This window comes from Suillus discolor (assembly GCF_016758755.1).
Source record: "Suillus discolor strain FC423 chromosome Unknown F5147scaffold_37, whole genome shotgun sequence".
Lineage (NCBI taxonomy): Eukaryota > Fungi > Basidiomycota > Agaricomycetes > Boletales > Suillaceae > Suillus > Suillus discolor.
This window is the reverse complement of record NW_024541284.1, coordinates 386,587-405,591: the sequence shown is the minus strand read 5'-3', so window position 1 is coordinate 405,591 and position 19,005 is coordinate 386,587. Positions and strand designations below refer to the sequence as shown.

General features: G+C 47.1%; 4 protein-coding genes across 4 annotated transcripts; 2 read left to right on the top strand and 2 right to left on the bottom strand.

The window, feature by feature from the left end:
- Window positions 1–330: 330 nt before the first annotated feature.
- Window positions 331–6,476, top strand: F5147DRAFT_761885 (uncharacterized protein; the record flags this gene model as incomplete). Its single annotated transcript, XM_041440547.1, has 16 exons — window positions 331–532; window positions 576–635; window positions 703–801; window positions 856–1,025; window positions 1,076–1,234; window positions 1,294–2,382; window positions 2,437–3,133; window positions 3,184–3,345; window positions 3,400–3,541; window positions 3,594–3,683; window positions 3,735–4,347; window positions 4,403–4,845; window positions 4,893–4,933; window positions 4,986–5,065; window positions 5,114–5,266; window positions 5,292–6,476. 16 exons carry the CDS (start codon window positions 331–333, stop codon window positions 6,474–6,476), a joined length of 5,385 nt encoding a protein of 1,794 aa, XP_041291435.1.
- Window positions 6,477–7,837: 1,361 nt separating this feature from the next.
- Window positions 7,838–9,441, top strand: F5147DRAFT_702308 (NADP-dependent oxidoreductase domain-containing protein). Its single transcript, XM_041437781.1, has 9 exons — window positions 7,838–8,063; window positions 8,117–8,207; window positions 8,263–8,332; window positions 8,387–8,477; window positions 8,546–8,781; window positions 8,833–9,019; window positions 9,082–9,249; window positions 9,302–9,348; window positions 9,406–9,441. Exons 1-8 carry the CDS (start codon window positions 8,006–8,008, stop codon window positions 9,343–9,345), a joined length of 945 nt encoding a protein of 314 aa, XP_041291434.1. The 5' UTR covers window positions 7,838–8,005; the 3' UTR covers window positions 9,346–9,348; window positions 9,406–9,441.
- A 183-nt stretch (window positions 9,442–9,624) lies between these two features.
- F5147DRAFT_838049 (uncharacterized protein) lies at window positions 9,625–11,936 on the bottom strand. The gene is made up of 6 exons (XM_041444121.1): window positions 11,543–11,936; window positions 11,130–11,484; window positions 11,062–11,076; window positions 10,906–11,009; window positions 10,070–10,851; window positions 9,625–10,023 (listed from the first exon to the last, which is right to left on the bottom strand). The coding sequence occupies exons 1-6, from the start codon at window positions 11,775–11,777 to the stop codon at window positions 9,859–9,861; spliced, it is 1,656 nt and encodes a 551-aa protein (XP_041291433.1). The 5' UTR covers window positions 11,778–11,936; the 3' UTR covers window positions 9,625–9,858.
- Window positions 11,937–15,722: 3,786 nt separating this feature from the next.
- Window positions 15,723–16,094, bottom strand: F5147DRAFT_522560 (uncharacterized protein; the record flags this gene model as incomplete). Its single annotated transcript, XM_041429936.1, has 1 exon — window positions 15,723–16,094. A coding segment is annotated over one exon (372 nt), but the record flags the coding sequence as incomplete, so codon positions are not given.
- Between the last annotated feature and the right edge of the window lie 2,911 nt (window positions 16,095–19,005).

Here is a 19,005-nt window from a genome sequence, read left to right as displayed (position 1 = left end):
CTTCTTAATACCCTGCTTGCAAAGTCTCTTGCCATCGATAAGCATTATGAACTCAACCGAGAATTCAGCGGTCCGAGAACGCTCTCAATGACCGAGTCACCCCAATTTACATAAAGCTTCCTTCTGTATTGGGCGAGCAAGCGCCGCCCTATACTAGTAGTCTTAGATAGCAGCCTCGTGCCGTATCATTGATGATCGATCTCCTCAGTGGTTGCGCCTCGAGGTGATTATCCTGGCCATCTCCACTTTCGGAAGCCGACCTGTCTGCCCTAGACGGACCATTAAAAAACTGCAGATCACTTGGATCCCACTCACGCTACCATCCGCACTATGGATTTCGAGGAGTTTGAAGTTGATATCGAGCGAGCCATCGAGGACTCCGATCTATCAAAATCATGTACTATTACAGAAGCTTTGGACTGGGTCGATTCAACGTGGTATGCGCCTGAAAGTAGGAATGGTCGCTGGATGGACCTAATCGGCGACTATGCCGGTGCAGAACCTTTCGTTATAGATGGTACTCGTTTGACTTGTCAGTCGTCTAACCTTCAGGTTGATGCTGATCTACATCCCAGGTCATTCTTTACTCCAAGTCGTGCTTGATGATCGTCTGCTCGCACTAGCGAAGGATGACGGTATGTCATTGTGGTCTAGTGCAGATAGTTTTTATCTGACATGACTCGGGCGATGGCACTGTTGAAGATCCATCTTTTCAAATCATTCATGCGATCTATTTACTAGAACAGATACTACAGAACTTTCGAAATCGATCAGCGAACTTCGATATCGTTTTCTTTGATGGTGAGGCCGCTTCCCCATCTCACCATCTCAGTCTATCTTACTGATATGTCTTAGTCAACCGACACCTAGTGCTGCGAGCGGGGGAGTCGGAATTTATTGTTGCATCTCGAGCCCTAGCCAGAAGACTCCTATATAAGCACCTCCAGTCGCTGGATTCGGTGAATACCTTCACCTTTACGAGTCTCTCCGACAAAAATTGGCTCGATTATCGTGTTCAAGTGAAGGTAGAACTTCGTCTCACAAAACATGATAATTTCTTCTCACTCCCATATAGCCAATGTTTGTCATGGTCAATGATGGTGGTACACTGAAGGAAGGAGTCAGACAATTCGCTGCCCATCAAATACTCACTCAACGATTATTTATCTTCGATTTACTGGCTAGTGGCTTGGCAATGGCGCCGCTCCAGGGTGCTGATTTCAAGGACACTAAGGTCGCACCGCGTCTTCCTCCCTGTTCTATTTTCTTACCTGATTGTTGGTCATGCTATAGATCTTAACTTTCGTTTTTGAATCAAAGCTTCGCTCAAGCCATGGAGGGCATTTTCCCAATGCTGTTTTATCCGCGGGCGTCGCTGCCAGGGACATTCTTGCCAGTCATGAACAAGGGCCATTCGATCAAGTCCGCAGCTGCGTTCTCGGTGAAGCATCAGTATCCCCATCTGTCTTCGACCTCCGTGCGGCCTTGAAGGATGTTGGATTGTCATATCTTTCAGTATTCAAGAGCGACACTCAGTCATTGCTACTTGCTGTTTTTATCATCCACGCCCTTCTTCTCAAGAATGTCTCCGTCCAGGATCGAGCGCGGCGCCTGCCGTCAATGAAACCTGACCTTTCCACTTCATTGACGGAATCCTTTCTACCTCATATCCTTCGAGCGACAGAAGCAGTCATCGTAGCAAACGATGCATCCCTCGACATTGATATTCGTGTATTCCTTTGTATCTTGCGCTATCTTTCCGAGCATCCAGCTCAGTCGTTGACCGAGGTCCTGGGACCGACTGTGGTCAAAGATGCAGAAGATATCTTTTTTGAGTTGAAGCTCCCGCACCTTGACTTTTCGCATTTGAGCGTATCTTTCCTTCCTGATGACTTGTATGAGATACCAATTCCCCTCAAGCTCCTTCCGTTCTCCAACCGAGTGTTCGACGAGGAGCTTTCTGCCGTCCGCATTGTTACGGAGGGTATTACGGAGGGTGTCACACGCCCCAATCCCGTAGAGCCTGTTGCTTCTAGTGGAGAAGAGTCTGACGAGTGGGATGATAGCAGCACTAGTGACGAGTCCGATGTTGTCCTCCCACCCGCTCGTTCTTCTCAAAATAAAACATCAAAAGAGGATACACACTTTTTTGACACGCAGCATTGGCACAACCATAAAAAATCCATTCTACCCCAGCACCTCGGAGGAGAGGCTACAGCACCGATGACTGAATGGCAGCGTAATCGGAAGCTTCGTTCGGACCAGCGCTTCATGAAGAACTTGCATGACCAAGCCAGCACCCTTACAGGGGCGTTAGGAGCTGTCCTCGAACAAGTGAAAATACCATCTGCAGCGTCCCTTGCGAATCAGCGTAGCGTGAAGGTCGGTACTCAGGCATATTAACTCTTACTTCTCTCGCTCATCATAGACCCCCAGCCAAAAGTTGTTCACGTTCGTTCGTCAGGCAAAAGTACCAGCAAGCCATCAAAAGCCGATGCCATCCGCGAACAGAATATTGCCAAAAAGGAATCTAAACAAGCATCTGATTCTGCAGCATGGATCGCGTCCCGCGTTCAAGAGATGGAAAGCCTGGATGGCGCTAGTCTCGAAAAGTGCCTGCAAGTTCTTACCCGCAATCCGCGAACTAGGGAGGCATCCGTAGGTGCGGAACTTCGAGTCTATCGTATGCACCGTCTGCTTCGAGAGTGGATCCAGTCCGCTAATCCAGACTCCTCGGCGACTCGTGACAAATATTCCCTGTCGATCATGCGTCTCGTCAAGGAAGTTTGGGAGATCGGCTTTAGCACAAAAGAAATGGCTAACGCAATCACAAGCGTGTTGATTACCCTCGGCTTCAGCGACTACATTGATAGCTTCGTGGTCTCAGGTTCGGCTGATGACAGGCCGCTAACTTTTCGCTTCGTCAAGGTGGTCAAGTCCAAAACCAAGACCGCGGTCTATGACTTTATGCGAATCCAAGAGCACCCTATTATTTGGCAACTCCGGCTATTTGGGGAATTCATGGATAGAAGTATGGACAGTCAGGCTGACACAAGAGTGACCTTCAAGCCAGATGCGTGGCAACGCGAGGTGCTTGACGCTGTCGACCAAAATATGTCTCTTCTCGTCGTAGGTTAGTGATGCTTTGTTTCGGAGGTAGAACAACCACTCAGTTATTTATAGCTCCTACCAGCGCGGGGAAGACCTTCATCTCGTATTACGCTATGGAGAAGATTCTCCGAGGGACTGATGACGGGATACTCGTTTATATTGCACCGACAAAAGCCCTTGTCGCTCAGGTTGCAGCCGAGATTTATGCTAGGTTTAGCAAGGATCTCAACGGTCGTGAGTACTCATGTACTCATATCCAACAAGTGACCATCTCTGATTCAATTACAGGGAGCTGTTGGGCCATTCATTCCCGCGACTACCGAGTCCACGATCCGCAGAACTGCCAAATCCTTGTCACCGTCCCTGACATACTGGCGATCATGCTCTTATCTCCTCCACTCGCCAAGATGTGGACCCCCCGACTCAAATAGTATGAATGTCAGTTTGATGCATATATATTTCCCTCTCACGTCCTACTGCAGTGTCGTCCTTGACGAGATTCACACAATCGGCCAGCAGGAGGGCGGAGCTGTTTGGGAACAGATTCTGCTTCTGTGTCCCTGTCCTGTCATGTACGTCACTTTTACATTCAACTGTTGATGTATTAATTCCCGCATGGATAGAGGTCTGTCCGCCACAGTTGGAGCACCAGAAAAGTTCAACGAATGGCTCGAGAGCGTTCAGAAAGCGGGTGGGTTCCAGCACAAGTTCGTGCATTATCCCCATCGATATTCGCACTTGAGAAAGTTCTACTACAACATCCACGAGAAGCCGAAAGATGCCTTCCAAGGCCTTTCAACGTACAAGACTACAGAACGGATGCGATTTCTGCATCCGCTGTCCATTCTTTCGTCCAGTGCACGTTCTCTCCCCTCCGATCTTGCATTGGAAGCAGTGGATACATTGCATTTATATCGTGCTCTAAGTACGTGCAAAGCCCTCCAGCCCTCCATTCTCGCTGCCCTCGATCCTGCGGTATTCTTTTCGTCTAGCAAACTGCTTCAGCAGAAGGACGTAATCCAATACGAAGAGGCTCTAAAACAGCACCTCATCCCGTTGTTATCCTCCTTCGATTCGCAAGACTCCGGGACGCCGTTGTCGCGCGTCATTATCCAGCTCCAAGATGATGATTTATCTCGTATCCCAGACAGAGTGTTGAACTCTGCACCTAGTCGTGTTGTATCTAGCGAGAATATCATTCATCTAGTTGCCGATCTTCACGCACAGGGGGACCTCGTGAGTACCCGACGCACTTTCTTTCTCTATGTTCATGTGATCCTTATTCATTTAGCCCGGTATATTCTTCTCATTCGATCGAAGCGATTGCGAATATATGGCCATAAAATTGAACAAGGTGCTCGAAAACAAGGAAGGCAGATGGCGCAAAACTAGTCCGGAATGGAAACGCAAAATGGCACAATATGAAGCATACCTTCAGAACGCAAAAGAGCGGGAACGCCAAGCTGCACGAGCATCGAAACACAAGACCGATGAAGAGGATAAGCGTGCTGACACGAGTGAATGGCAAGCATCCTTTAGACCCGATGATCCCTTGTCAGACTTCTCCTTCGCTGGTCAAGGTATTTCGTACACTCCATCGGAGCTTGAAGAGGATATTGCCGATTTTGCGAGGCGGAGACTCTTTCTACCTGAATGGGCAATGAAATGTTTAAGGCGTGGGATTGCTGTTCACCATGCTGGTATGAACAAAGGGTATCGCTCTCTGGTTGAGAGGTAAGCTTTGTTTAAAATGTAGCACCATTGTCTGACAGCGGATCAAGTCTCTTTCGCCGTGGCTTCGTGCGCGTGATTTTCGCAACGGGTAAGTGTTCCGTTACTTCTGTAGGGTTTCTAACCTTAGGCTGCATTTACAGGCACTCTTGCCTTAGGTATCAATGCCCCGACCAAAACTTCGATTTTCTGCGGCGATTCACCCTTCCTCACTGCACTCATGGTTCGTTTCCCATAATTTCACTTATTCGTCATTAATTGATGGCCCTAGTATCGTCAATGTGCGGGACGCGCTGGACGGCGAGGATATGACACACTCGGTAAAGTCGTTTTCTATGCTCTTCCCATGAGCAGGGTACAGAGACTGGTTTTCTCGAAACTGCCATCCCTCTCTGCAAGTTTCCCTGTAACATCGACTCTCGTTGTACGCCTGTTCAATCTGCTGGAAGGTTCCGATTACTCCACTGACTGCTGTCGCTGCTGTGCAACGGCTCTTCCGCCTCCCACAAATCAGCTTTGGCTCTGAGGAAGGAAGAAACCAACTTTTGCACCATCTACGTTTCTCGATCGACTACTTGCGTCGTGCTCGTCTGCTCGATGAGCAAGGGAAGCCGCTCAATCTTTTTGGAATAGCCGCACATCTGTATTACACGGAGCCCAGCAACTTGGCCCTAGTTGCTCTGCTTCGCAGCGGCGTAGTCCATCAAATTTGTGCCCAACCTAGCCTGAGGCTTGCGAAGCGTGACTTCATCCTGTTGATGGCTAACCTCTTTGGGCGGCGGTACCTGCCTTCTGCTTGCATGAAAGAGGAGTACATCATGGAGGTGGTGAAGAAGTCGCCATCAATGGTCGTACTACCACCGCTGTCTAAGACAGCTCGTGACGTGCTCATAGACCAAGAGCATGAAATTCTCCAGATTTTCACCGGATATGCCCTTACCTACGGGGCCCAGCACCAAGATGACCTTGGGCCCGATCATATCCTACCTCTTAGCAAAAGGAATATATCAGGTACTGCGGAAGATGGACCGTCGCTCATTCGCGACCATCTTCACCGTACCGCGATCCGTGTTGTCGCACGATCGCTCTTTGTGGCTAACTCGGGCCACGATGATCACTTCAACAGTGTTCGCGACCTCGCTCAAACGGCTCGACGTGGGCTGAGCCTGAACGAACACACCATCCCATCATTCGAAAGCATCACCGGGGGAACCAACCAAGAAGACGGAAAATACGCGCTGAACGCATACCTCCTTGACTTCTACATGCACGGCCAGGTGGCGGCTCTTGCCGCTGCGAATGCAGTCAGGCGGGGTGATGTTTGGTTTTTATTGCAAGACTTTGATCTCACGCTAATGACTGTGCGTGCGGTACTTGAGCAACTCCTTCAAAGGGGGTCCGTTGGCGGAAAAGGTGCGACACCAGGGAATGCAGACCTTGATGAGGATGCGGACAGTGGATATGCATCCCTTGAACCAGTCCAGTGGGAGGATGAAGAAGAGGAGGCGTCTGTGAAGCAGGGAGAATCGGCGCAGCGACCGCCAGGAGTGTCGGGTGCGGACTGGAGAGTTTTCGAAGTGGTCAACGGTGCGCTCGAAGAGTTCCATGAAAAGTTCCGGGCTATGTGGGCCTAAATGTGTGTGAGCTCATACTTCATTGCTCAAACTTGTGCATAAATCGACCATTCTGCTGCCACTGTTAGCGTACACCTATACCTCAGCGTTCAAGTTCTTTCACAAATAAATGTACAAATATACTACAGTTATCGAACTGAACACTCGTTGAACTACTACTGAGATGCTTTGATTAAGCACACCCTTGAACGTCATGAAGGTTTCCTGTCGAACATTTTTATTTATTTTATCCTTGTTTATTGTCCTGTGGGGCGGGGCCCTATGGTAGACACTACGCACAGTATTTCTCTTCAACGATACCGAACAAAGCTCGATAAAAGGATGCGTTGAATCGAGCAGCATCTCCAAACCAATGTTCTCTCCATAGCCCTGCTACCACCTTCGACATTATCTCTGAATACTCCCATCCCAAGGCTTCCCAAGACGATATTTTTACTCCCCTGCTGCTCGAATAGGAAAAGGATAATTTGTCTGTGGAGGCAACATTCACTGCTGCACTCGTGAGTCATACGGCGATACCCAATCCTTTGCATCATTTCGCATCACCACAGCCGAAGGGGTGTAGATGAATGCATATAGAAGCCGCCTTTCTTGTCGCAGCGATGGAGATTCTAGAACTACTGAGCAGCGTCTGTCATGAAAGAGGGGTAGAGTGTAGATGAACCAAACAATGGTTTCCTCTTGGGTTGCGAGACCGACCAAAAATCCTCCTCCTAGAGAAGTCGCATCTCCAGAATTTGGTATGCCCGGCACACTCATGCCCCCAGAATTCGAGTTTGGTAAAATATCATGCAGTAGTTGCATGTCACCTCGGAGAATCAGCATCTTCAGGACAGAGATTTTGCATCTATGAGCGGAGGAAGGGCAGCACTAGTCGATGGTTTAGTCGACCAGGTACTAGAAGGATGGGAGTTTGGGCGAGTGTGATCCTTCGTGAAGTTGAATGTTGTATGCCACACAACCAGAAGCCCACCAGGGCGGACAAACCCATTTTTGTGCAATACAGGGCAGCATGAAGACAACAAACGCCTTCAAGAGACGACTCTATCCCACGATTCGTTGTCTGGTTTGTGCGTCACGTGACATGACAGCGAATGTTGAATATCAAATATTATATACGCTGTCCGTAGGTGCCTGGACTGACATACTGACCCTCTCTCTACTCCGTAGAGTCGGGGAATATTACAAAGCGCGCAGCGCGCTTTGTCAGTCTCCAGCTCCGAGTTGTCGGTGCTCTCTAATCCAACAACTTCACGATACGCTTGCCTTGCCGAAGTATTTTCACCTTGTCATATGCTCACCACGCTCGTTCCGGCCTAGTCAAGTATTCGAAAACGTATATATACTGCTCATGTACACTCATATCTACAGCAAATCTTACAGTGAGATCCCCGTTCCAAGAACGATCGAAAGCTCCTCCAAAAGTCCTCATCTCTAATCCTAGTCCTATCCCTCTTCGTGTCACCTACTAACACGTCTCATTTCTATCCCATTTTGTACCGTTGTCAGCTTAAGGTCTCTAGTTACCCATGTTGTCTCATCTCATCGCCCTCCACAATGGGCAGACTGTCCCTGCTATCGGACTCGGTGAGTTCTTTAACATGGTTGAAGATGAGATGTCGGACTGAATAACGGCCCAGGAACATGGCAATCAGAACCCAATACCAGTGAAATCATTTGCGCTGTGGAACATGGGCTCAAGGTGGGCTATAGACACATTGATTGCGCTTTGTAGGAACCATTTTTTTGATTGCGAAATAAATCTGATGTCCACATTGCATGGAAGGTATTATGGGAATGAGAAGGAAATCGGTGATGGTCTGCGTATATCAGGCGTCCCGCGAGAGGAAGTGTTCGTGCGTATAACATATTTCATGGATTCGTTCGCCTGTTCACCTGGGTGTTTATAGATCACCAGCAAGCTTTGGGGTACATACCATAGGCGTGTTGAGGAATGCCTCGACCTGACACTCGCAAAATTGGGAACAACGTATCTTGACCGTAGGATCTGCATTCATCCAAGTACGAGCTCGACTTTTTTGACTGACACGAACCGTTTCATTTATTAGTTTACCTTATCCACTGGCCCATTCCGCTGAACCCGAACGGGAGTGACCCACTCGTACCGATGCTCCCCAACGGAAAATTTGACCTCGATGAATCACGGGACATCAGGGACACATGGAAGGCTATGGAGGCTATGGTAAAGAAAGGTAAAGTCAAGGCAATCGGCACGTCAAACTTCTCCGAGATGATGCTTGAGAAGATTTTGCCGACAGCTGAGATCATACCGGCTGTTAACCAGGCATGTTCGACGCAACGACGCCCGTTCCAAACTGACCATTGCAATTTATAGCTTGAGCTTCACCTGTACAATCCGCAGCTGAAGCTGTTGGACTACTTGAAGTCGAAGAAAATTGTTCCGCAAGCATACTCTCCCCTTGGTTCGACCGGCGCTCCACTGTTGACCGATGAGTCTGCCACAGAGATCGCAAAGAAGCATAACCTCAAGAGCACGTCCGATGTTCTTCTCGGCTACCTGCGTGCGTTCATGCCTGTCATTCGCCCTGCGCAAGAGAGTGGTAGCTGACGGATCTGAATGCAGTGAAAAAGGACATAGTTGTCCTTCCCAAATCAATGTCGCCATCCCGTATCGAATCTAACTTGACTGGCGCACTAGAGGCATACAATTTGCTGACGCCAGAGGATATCAAAATTCTTGACGGTGTCGCTGCGGGTGGCAAGCAGAACCGTTTTGTCATGCCTCCCTGGGGTGAGTGTTAGTAATAGCTGCGAAGGTGATTATACTGACATATACTATTTAGGTATTGACATTGGTTTCGATAATTGGCCCGCTTCGGCGACGTAAGGGGTGAGCTCAGATTCATTGGTGTACATCAAAGTAGGTAAATTGTAGGTACGATTGTAGAATCTGAGGCTCCAGATATATGAGCTGTTCGCACAATAGGATTATGTTTACTTGATACTGTAAACTTTCTCAGAATTTACCGGCCGATGCGAGTAGCATGACACCACGAGGGTGCAGGTCGGCGGACGACGTGCGCGGGTGACCTGACAGCTGAGCCAAGATAAAAATGTCAAGTTCGCAACCAGGAATCGTAGTTCCCGAGCCATATATTCGATCCGCTACTCTGAATTCGTCCGTGTTTGCTTCAAATACGCACAAGCTTCCAGTGCGTATCATCAATAACTAACACCAGTCGCGAGGAGTCACGTATTTGGATGCAGCGCTAGATAGTACCACATCCTTCGTTAGAATACATGTGTCGCGCGCGGCGCTCTTAAACTCTACTGCAATGATTTTACAAGGACTATGACAAAAGACGTGTATGTCAGTAATAATGCATGTGAATTCTATATCCTAAAAATTATATGGCTCCCGCCGTCTGATGCACTTTGGTTGCGGTCTCTTCCATTCCCCTTTGTTTGGGTCTGGCCATAAGGAAGCACTGTTCCGCGGGAATTGATGTGGTCCGCCAGGAGTCGGGAAAAACCCATAGGGCCAAGTAGGCAAGTAGCACATCTCCTACACGACGAGGTCAGTCATTTCGTAAACAACTTGACTTGATTACCTCAAAACCACAGGCCGGTCGGCACTTCACCCACACACTCCAGTCCAACCAGGAGATCAACCGTGTCAAATCCTCCTTCCATTCGTCCATGAGGGTATGTATGTGATCGGCTTCAGGGAGTTGTTCCGGAGGATAAAGGGGGTCGACTCCAATAATCATTCCAGAAGCCCACATCTTCGTGGCGACGCGGCATATTTCATGCGTAGTTTCCCGCACCGCCTGCAGAAGCAGACGTTCAGAGGGCATCAATGTCGTCCCCCGAGCTACTATGGAGGCCGTGTGTGATGTAGCACACTCCCGAAAAACTGGCGCAGCCCACAGATTTGTCGTGTTGGCAGTGACAGAGGTATTGGGAGGTAGAGCTGAAAACACAGTGTAGGGCAAAAGTACGGTGCGCAGTCGTCTCTGAATTTGTTGTGCATGATCAAAGATCGACCTATCGTCTAGCGTCATGTTCAACAGGTACTGCACAAAATCCAGGCGGCTGGCATATCGATCAACCACCACCCGCAAGACCGTTTTCCAGTCAATGCCGCTGGCTGTAACGGGTGGTCGTACTAACGCTTGATCTAGCCTGTGTTGAACACGTTCTATATCCTCCGATGATATTCCTCCCACCCGATGATCCCACCGCTCCAAGCCTACACGGCGCGGCACCAAGGAAGGAACAAGAGCGGTGTCGTAGAAAGAGACGAGCCCAGAAAAATCAAGGATAATTCGGGTCTCTCCTGGATAATTTTCGCGCCATGAAGCAGAATGCAATATATCAAAAATATGATGCACTGATGTCCGAGAATAAATCAGACCTACGTCAAAACATGGACATGGTTGCTCACCGGTAGTGGGGTCATCTGGCGAGCCCCTGACGATGCGAGTGCTCTCGATATTCAAAAACGAAACGACCTCCATGTGAGAGGTAAAGTCACAAATCATGATTTCACTATGACCGTCGTCAAAAACATATCCTCAATGAACTGTGTATGGGCCCGCACAAATTCACTTCCATTCTATAACTCGCAGATCAGCGTAAGGCATTGACACATCTCAAAATCTAACGAACCTCACAAAGCCATTCAAGCCATACTTTTGACCCCATTTACACAGATCCTTGATGCGCTGCTTTTCATTCCACACCCACTCGGGTTTCATTTTCGACCATGCCACGAGATCTTGAGTGTCCATGGTGCCCTCGAGGAGGTTCGCAGCGCTGCTTCCGTCAAAATAGAGCACTTTCATCGGCCGAGTGACTGCAAGGGTGAGGTGCCAGCACCCTGTTTCAATTGGCCCTTTGGAGAACATTAAGGAGAGATCTGGCTCTATGGCCACCCAATCTAAAGCAGTCGGCATACGGGGACCGGCGGCTCCATGGTAGAGGAGAGTGCCCACGGGAACAGTCCCTGGGACTATTGTATGACCTGCAGAACGTAAATGATCAGTTGTGACACCTGCGTGGCGTTCGGTATTTTTAGATACCAATACGATAATGCGTGTTCGCCCAGTGTTGAAGCAGGGAATTGGCAGTTTCGAACACCAGATGTCCTGTCGCGTTCATCGCGGGCGCTTTATGAAGATCCCATTGTCCAAGATCATCTTCGACCGGGTAAAAGGATGGAGGCACATGACTCAACAGAGGTGTCTGTGCAGTCAAAACCCGTTCAAAGGCAAGGAAAAGCCAAACAGTTACGGCTTTCCTTGCAGCCAGCATCATGTTTGACAAAGGGTCAAGGTGTACTGGACCACAGCGACGTCTGGTTGAAATGCACCGTTATGTGGGACGGTGGAGGAAAATTACCATTAATGCGGTGGCCCGGCCACAACGTCCTTTTCCTGCTTGGGCGCATCCCGACTTCAAGGAGCGAGGTATGCCCGTGTCATGTGAGCTTTATAGTTGGTTCCGTTTTTGGTACATAAACAAATTTGCACTGAAACCGCCTGAATGAATTTTTTTTTTGGACAAGCGATATATATTTGTAGCAACCGAGTAAATCTAGTTCTACAGATATGCGCTATAGCGGAGCTTAGAGCTTCGGTCCGAGGAAAAATGCACTTACGCACTCCCGTTATGCGGGGTGTGTGGGACTCTTGACTACCTGGTGGCCTCGTTCGGAGAGGGCCTGGGTTGTTGGATACCCACTAAAACCTCGAGGGCAATGGCCCAGTTTTTGGGTAGGGGGTCTGTGGACGTGATTATGTCAGTCCAGGTTGATGTGACCAGGTTTTGGAAGGATATGGTGCGGTTAATTTTTCTTGCTGTAAGTCTGTCTATTTGTAATCTTTTGTTGATTATTGATGTCCATCTCTTTGCGGTTGTTTGTGGGGAACAGTCAGTGCCGTTTATCGTTCTCTCGCATCTCATGACCCAAATGAGGTACGCTGATTCGGATATAAGTATTTTTAGTAGACGCGATGCTCCTTTCTGTGATTGTTGGTTTGGGCGGTTTTCAGGTATGTCGTTTTGTTGTTCGTTGTACTGTTGTGGGTGTGTAAGGCTTATGTCACCGCACCCTAGGACTGTTCCAAGGTTTATTCGTGGCCAGGCTCCGTATTTCGTGGGCCAGGTGTTTTTGGCCAGGGACCAGATCAGGGAGTTTGTGTTGTGAGGGCAATCTATCAGTATGTGTTCCATGGATTCATTGTCTGCGTTACAGTATGTGCATCTCGCGCGTTGTTCATATGTGGGTATGTTATTCCAGTATTCGCCTATTCTATGCGCGCTGTGCATGGCTTTGTATATGAATTGTCTTACTTTTTTTGATAGGTCTTTATGTCTGCAGCCTGTCCATATTGAGGCGTCGGTTTCGAGTTGTCCTGTCAGTTCTTGGATAGCGAATCTGGTGATGTCGAGGTTGCTCATAGTCTTTCGTCTTGGGGCAAACGGTATGTGTTCTCGTATACCTTTATATGCTAAGGCTTGCGTGATTGTTGATAGTTTCGCTCCTTGTAGGTTAAAGTCGTCTGGGATAGATAAATCGAGTTCGTCTGCTAGGGGTTTGTTTGCCCCTTCTTTTGCCAGTCTGTCTGCCTGTTCATTCCCATGTTGGCCATTGTGACCTTTTGTCCATTCAAATGATGTCTGAGCTGATCTTCTCCTCAGTTGGTACACTGTTGCTTTTATGAATTCGCTATTCGCTGTCCCTATCCAGCTGTCATCCTCCCATGTTGGGAGATGTTTCGTGAGGCAGTTTATTGCGTACCTCGAGTCAGTTATGAATGTTATTGGTATGTATGGCAGTGCCAGAAGTATTGCTGATATCTCGGCTATTTGGTTAGAGTGTTTGTTTCCTGGGATTCTGAAGGCAAGATTTTTCGGGTGGTTCTCTCTGAGCCATATACTGCCTCCGCTCTGTGAGTTTTCCTTCCCATTATTTATACATGAGCCATCAGTGAAGATTGTGATATGGTCTTGTAGTAGGTTTAGGCCTCTTGCTGGCGCTTGTAGTCTGTGGGCTGGGGTGAGGGAGTTATGTTCTGGGTTCGAGAAGATTCTAAAGCAGTCTGTAAGGTTTGAGCGGATGGTAGTGGTGGGGTTGAAAAGGATCTCTCCTTGTCTGCTTTTATGAGCTTGGTGGTTTTTTTCTTTTCTCTGCCAGGTGAGTGATAGACCGTCTTTTTTGGGTTTTGTTTTCGTGTTAAATTTTGGGGCGATTCTAAATAGGATTTCATTTGCGGTCTGGGCGCATTTATGGGGGTCTTTGCATCCTTTTCTGCGGTCTTTTTGGCATGCTGAGCAGGGGCAGTTTTTCTGAGGGTAGTGTCGGTCTTCGTTGTTGATGTGGGTAAGTGTTACGAACTAGGATAGTTCTAACAATGACAACTCGACAGAGTTTTCGGTCGTTGAGATTCTCAGTCTCTCAGACAAGAGAGAGTTCTGTGGACTTAGTCAAAGGAGTGCTTTGACTAAGAATCGGGTTTCAAGACGACTTAAGATTGGAGGTCTTAAGCGAAAGATGTTCCAGGTAAAACCTAGTAAGATTCAAGTAAAGAATACAAGCGTAATACATGTGCTTAAATAGATCCATATGTGCGCACAGACCAAGTCATCGTGAGATAGTAAGTACAAGTTCAAAAAAGGAAGGCATATCGTAAGACTGAAGAAAGTATGAGATAGCGGTTGTAACAGTAAGTCTCTTGCGTATTTTTATGAGGTTTTTAACCTTTGTCGACTTGTGTGTTTCATTCAGGCATTTAGTTTTTGTTTTGTGGTAGGCGTTTGTTGGGGTTCCTATATGGCTCCATGCCGGTAAGTTCTTTTTCAGGTCTTTCGAAATTTTGATAGGCGTGAAACTGATATTGTATTTTTAGCGGTCTTTAAGAGCATTTGTGCCGCACATGGTAGGGAGTTCATTTTATTACCTCTTATTGGGGGGGTCCATGATGTTAAAAAGGGGTTAGTGTTGTTGTTTTCATTATCGTTGACGCACGGTCTAATGTTGTTCAGTATTAGGTCCATTAAAAGGGCCCAAGTTGGCCTGGATGTGGATAGGTCTAGGTAGGACTTGACCCAGATGATTTCTATTGCGTTGTTTCTTGATTTTATGTCGAGCAGATTGATGCCGCCTTCTTCTTTTGTTTTGTACATTTGTTCTATATTGATTGGTGGGGTGTGGACGTCGTTCCAGACGAAGTTTCTTATCATTTTTATAAGTGCTGATTCGATACTTTTAGGCATGCCTTGCGCTTTCGCGAGGAACTGCGTCATCCCTCCTGCCATCATTTGTACTATCAGTCTCTTCCCTTCAAGTGTGGGGTGGCTGTTGTTCCATCTTTTAAATGCCGTGTTGATGTTGTTTAGTATGGGTTCCCAAGGAGTTAAGTTGCTCGTTTTATTGCCTATCCATGCACCTAGGGATCTAATAGGGTGTCCATCAGGTGCTGTTCTTATGTTTTCATCTAGAGGGGGGTCCATAGGGTGTATTATTCTAGTCTGGAGTATTCGGTCTTGGTGTATTTTCGAGCCTAAAGGGATGATTTCTGTTTTTTCTAGGTTGAACTTCGCACCTGACGCAGTGCACCATCTCGACAGGATGCTCTCCAGGTCGCTATATTTGTCCGTTTCACTTAGGAATATTGTCGTGTCATCTGCATATAGGTTGACGATGATTTTATCGGTAAGTCCTGGTATGTTATATCCAGATAGTTTATCCGAGTTTCTAAGGGTACATGCTAGTGGCTCTATAGCCAGGTCAAAGAGGAGGCACGAGAGGGGGTTGCCTTGGCATACTCCTCTCGTAACTTTGAAGGGAGTACTCAGGACGCCATTTACAGCGACTCTGGTGTAAGTGTTTGAGTATAGCGCTTTTATAGTTTTGATGAAGGTTTGTGGGAGGTTGAAAGTTTCGAGGGACGCTAGTAAGTAGTCGTGTTTTATTCTATCATATGCTTTTTCTTGATCTAGTGCAATCAGGACTCCGTTTTCCTCGGCGATGTCTGCGTAGTCTATCATCAGTTGTGCTAGCCAGATAGGGTCGAAAATGGACCTTCATGGTATAAATCCACTTTGATCGGGGTGAATTAGTGAGTGTATCTCTCGAGCTAGCTGCATTGCTAATGCTTTTGTGAGAATCTTATAGTCAGTGTTCAGTAGGGTTATCGGGTGGTAGTTCGCTATCTCGGTCCTGTCTTTTTTCTTGTATATGGGGCACATCCAGCCCAGCGAGAAATCTGTTTGGTCGTCAACACCATGTTTTTGTATGTTGTTTATGACTATGGTGAGAGTTTTCATTATGTCGAAGCTTGGAATGTCTTTTTTCCTATCGTCTAAGTGTTTTTCATGCAGACTTTTCCAGACTTCGTATGGTATCCCATCTATGCCGGCTGCGCTGCCTGCTTTTGAGGCGTATAGTGCTTTGAGTATGCTATTTTCCTTTAGCGGGTTGTGTAGTGGTGAGTTTTCGTTTTGCAGTTTTTGTGCTTGAGGTATTTCTCGCAGTGTGTTTCTTATTTCTGTCGCTCTTATGTCCTTTTCTTGGTCTGATAGGGAGTCTTCTTGAAGACTTTCATGGTAATCATGCGCGATTTGTGCCATGTGGTCTGATCGCAAGGCTAGGCGGTTTTGATTAGGTATTTTTAGTCTGTGTATGATGTCACGCGGCTTCTTACTGCTGTTTATTCTAGACCAATATTTGCTTATTGTTTCGCCCTTGGCTGCCCATTTTGCCTGGGCTTGTTGTTGTTTGTTCTTGAATCTTTTGTTTTCGAGGTGGGTGATTTCACATTTGATCCATGCTTTTTGTTGGCGTGTTGATTCATTTGTGTCGATGTCCTTGTTTTCTGTTGTTTTGTGCAGGTCTTCTTCAAGTTGCCTCACTCATTGTCTAATTTTGTATAGATGTTCTTTTGCAGTGGTTTTCACATTGTGCCTTATTTTTGATTTGAAGTCTTCCCAGCTTCATTGTGGGTTCTCTGCCTCTGACCGTTGTTGAAGGTTGGTGATTTCTGTCTACCTATTTTGCTAATCTTTTTTATGAACTTCTCATCGTTTAGTAGGCTTATCGGCCATGACCATCGGCCTTTCCCCATGAATGGGGTGTTTGTCGGTGCGTATCTGACTAGGATCATTCTATGATCTGTTGGTATAGCTGAAGTGCACGAGTCCCATCCGTAGATGCTAAGTTCGTGGGCTGGTGAGGAGTAGATGTGATCAAGACGCGAATGTGAGTTTGTATTACTGTAGAATGCAAAGGCTCTCATTGTTGGGTTATTCATTCTCCAGGAGTCTTGTATATTCAGTTGGAATCTTAGGTTTCGGAGTGCTTCTATTGCTTGTTCGTTGTCGAGATGGGCAGGGGCGCGGTCTAGGGCGTCTTCCGTGATGTTGAAATCTCCCATTAGGAAGTCAGGGTTTGGTATGTTATTTTCTTGCCACAGTCTCGTGATTGTGTTCCAGAAATCAGGGTGTTGCGCATGATTGTTTGGGGCGTATATATTTGCTAGTGTCAGGTACATTTCGTTGTGCCACTTTATTCTTAGCGCTAAGGCTCTTCCTGGAATGATCTCAGTTGTTTTTAGATCGTTCAGGTCAAGTATTTCTTTGTTTATTACGAAGGCAATGCCTGCAGAGTTGCCTGGGCGGAGGGGGTCTCGTGAGTTCAATACTTTTATTCTTTTTGAGTATAGTGTCTCAATTTGTGCTTCGTGTTCAGGCAGTAGGTGGGTCTCTTGGATGCACATGATACCAATCTTTTTTTCTCTCATGACGTGATGGAGTGCTGACCATTTAGATATTTCGTTATTGTTTCCTAGTAGTGTAGATGCGCGGTGTAGAGATACAACAATTGCTGGGCACTACACAAAGTAAGTAGCCAGCAATATAAAAATGTTGTGGTCATGCACAGCCTAGTCCGCTTATACTTGCAAGACAAGTGCGTTCGACCCGAGGGGTTAGCTATTGGATTGGTCTGTAGTTAGTGAAATGATAAAATGGTCGGGGGTCCGAGCGCGGGAAACAAAGTCCGAAGGTATATCTACGATGTCCGATGCCAAAGCGTCGGGTCCGATGTTTTTGGGTTTCAGGTTAGCGTGTTTTGGGTGCGGGTTTAGTGGGTTAGCGGGAAGGGCGATAGCGAACGTTGGGAAAGCGAGCAGTATGCGGATATATGATAACGGCGGGTATTTGGATAGAAAGAGTGGTAATATTTGCAATGTCAACTAAGAACTACGAAATATCAGGTTTGACCACTAAGTATCGGGGAACGGCTCCCTACTACTTGGATCATGAAAATACTCGTAGTCAGTCCAATATATATATAAGTACGTAGAAATCCGGAAGGCCGTAGGCAAAAGTAGTGGCCGACGATTTCAGGTCCGAAGTACATGTAAATAAACATGAGGTGCTGTGGATGATGGGAAAACATGTAATAGCGCTCGCTACGATGTGAGTAATGTGTGAAATAATCAACTACGCACCTAGTGGGGCTAGCAAGACGGGACGGGACACGGATAGGACAAGAGCGCGGGAAAATATCGGGTCCGATGCGGCCGAAATGTCGGGTCCACTAGTCAAAGCGTCGGGTTTGCGTCGGGTTGTGCGGGTTAGCATCGGGTTACATTAGTGTGTAATGGGCATTGGACGTGTATCGAGAAATAAGAGAATACGTGCTCAGCGCAAGCTCCAGTGCTACAGCGGCCCTTCATGTTTAGGGTAGCTAGTAGAATGTTAGCTCTTGTTTTTGTTTTTGTTTTTGGTGTCATGCGAGGGGTGTCTCATTGTAAGTTTGCCTGGTGTGGCATTTGAGAATGGGGGAGTCCGCCTCCAAACTCCTGTGTAGCATCATCTGGGATGGCCCCAGCGGGTTGAGGGCTTCCCCCTCTGCTGCTCAGGAGGCTCGAACCAAGGCCGTGAAATGAATTGAAAATTGAATTTAAGTTTTGAGAACGTTGAGTAGTCGATTTACTGCGCCTTTCATACGACTATTAAGAGGCGAGGACTGTCATATCCCGGACAGCCACGGTGGATACATGTTTGCACTACTTAAACAAAGTGAGTCCTGTACTCACGAGGTCTTTTTGCAGTCACTTGAGCTCCTCAGCACGGCTACATCAGGAAAAAGGGTTTTTGCCATTTTTGGCTGTTTATTCAAATAGAGACACTATGGGCTATATTTAAATATATGTACGCTATATTCACAACTTGAGTGATATAGAGTTAGACTCTTGCTATAAATCACACAAATCATATATATACTAAGTATTGACTACCAAAGCGTCTGATAAGCAAATTTACTTGACCAATTGTTAAGAAGAAAACTGTTGCATAAGTCCAAAACATTACCAGACTTCCAGCTGGAAGGCCAACTAATGTTAGGACCCAAGTGAGGAATAAGATGACAAGATTGACGTATAGTAGAAAGAGAAACTATGTCACCTGAAACAATATTGTTGTTCAGGCCAATAGCCTTAGTGACTGAATATATATTATGATGACGTCCTGGCTGTTT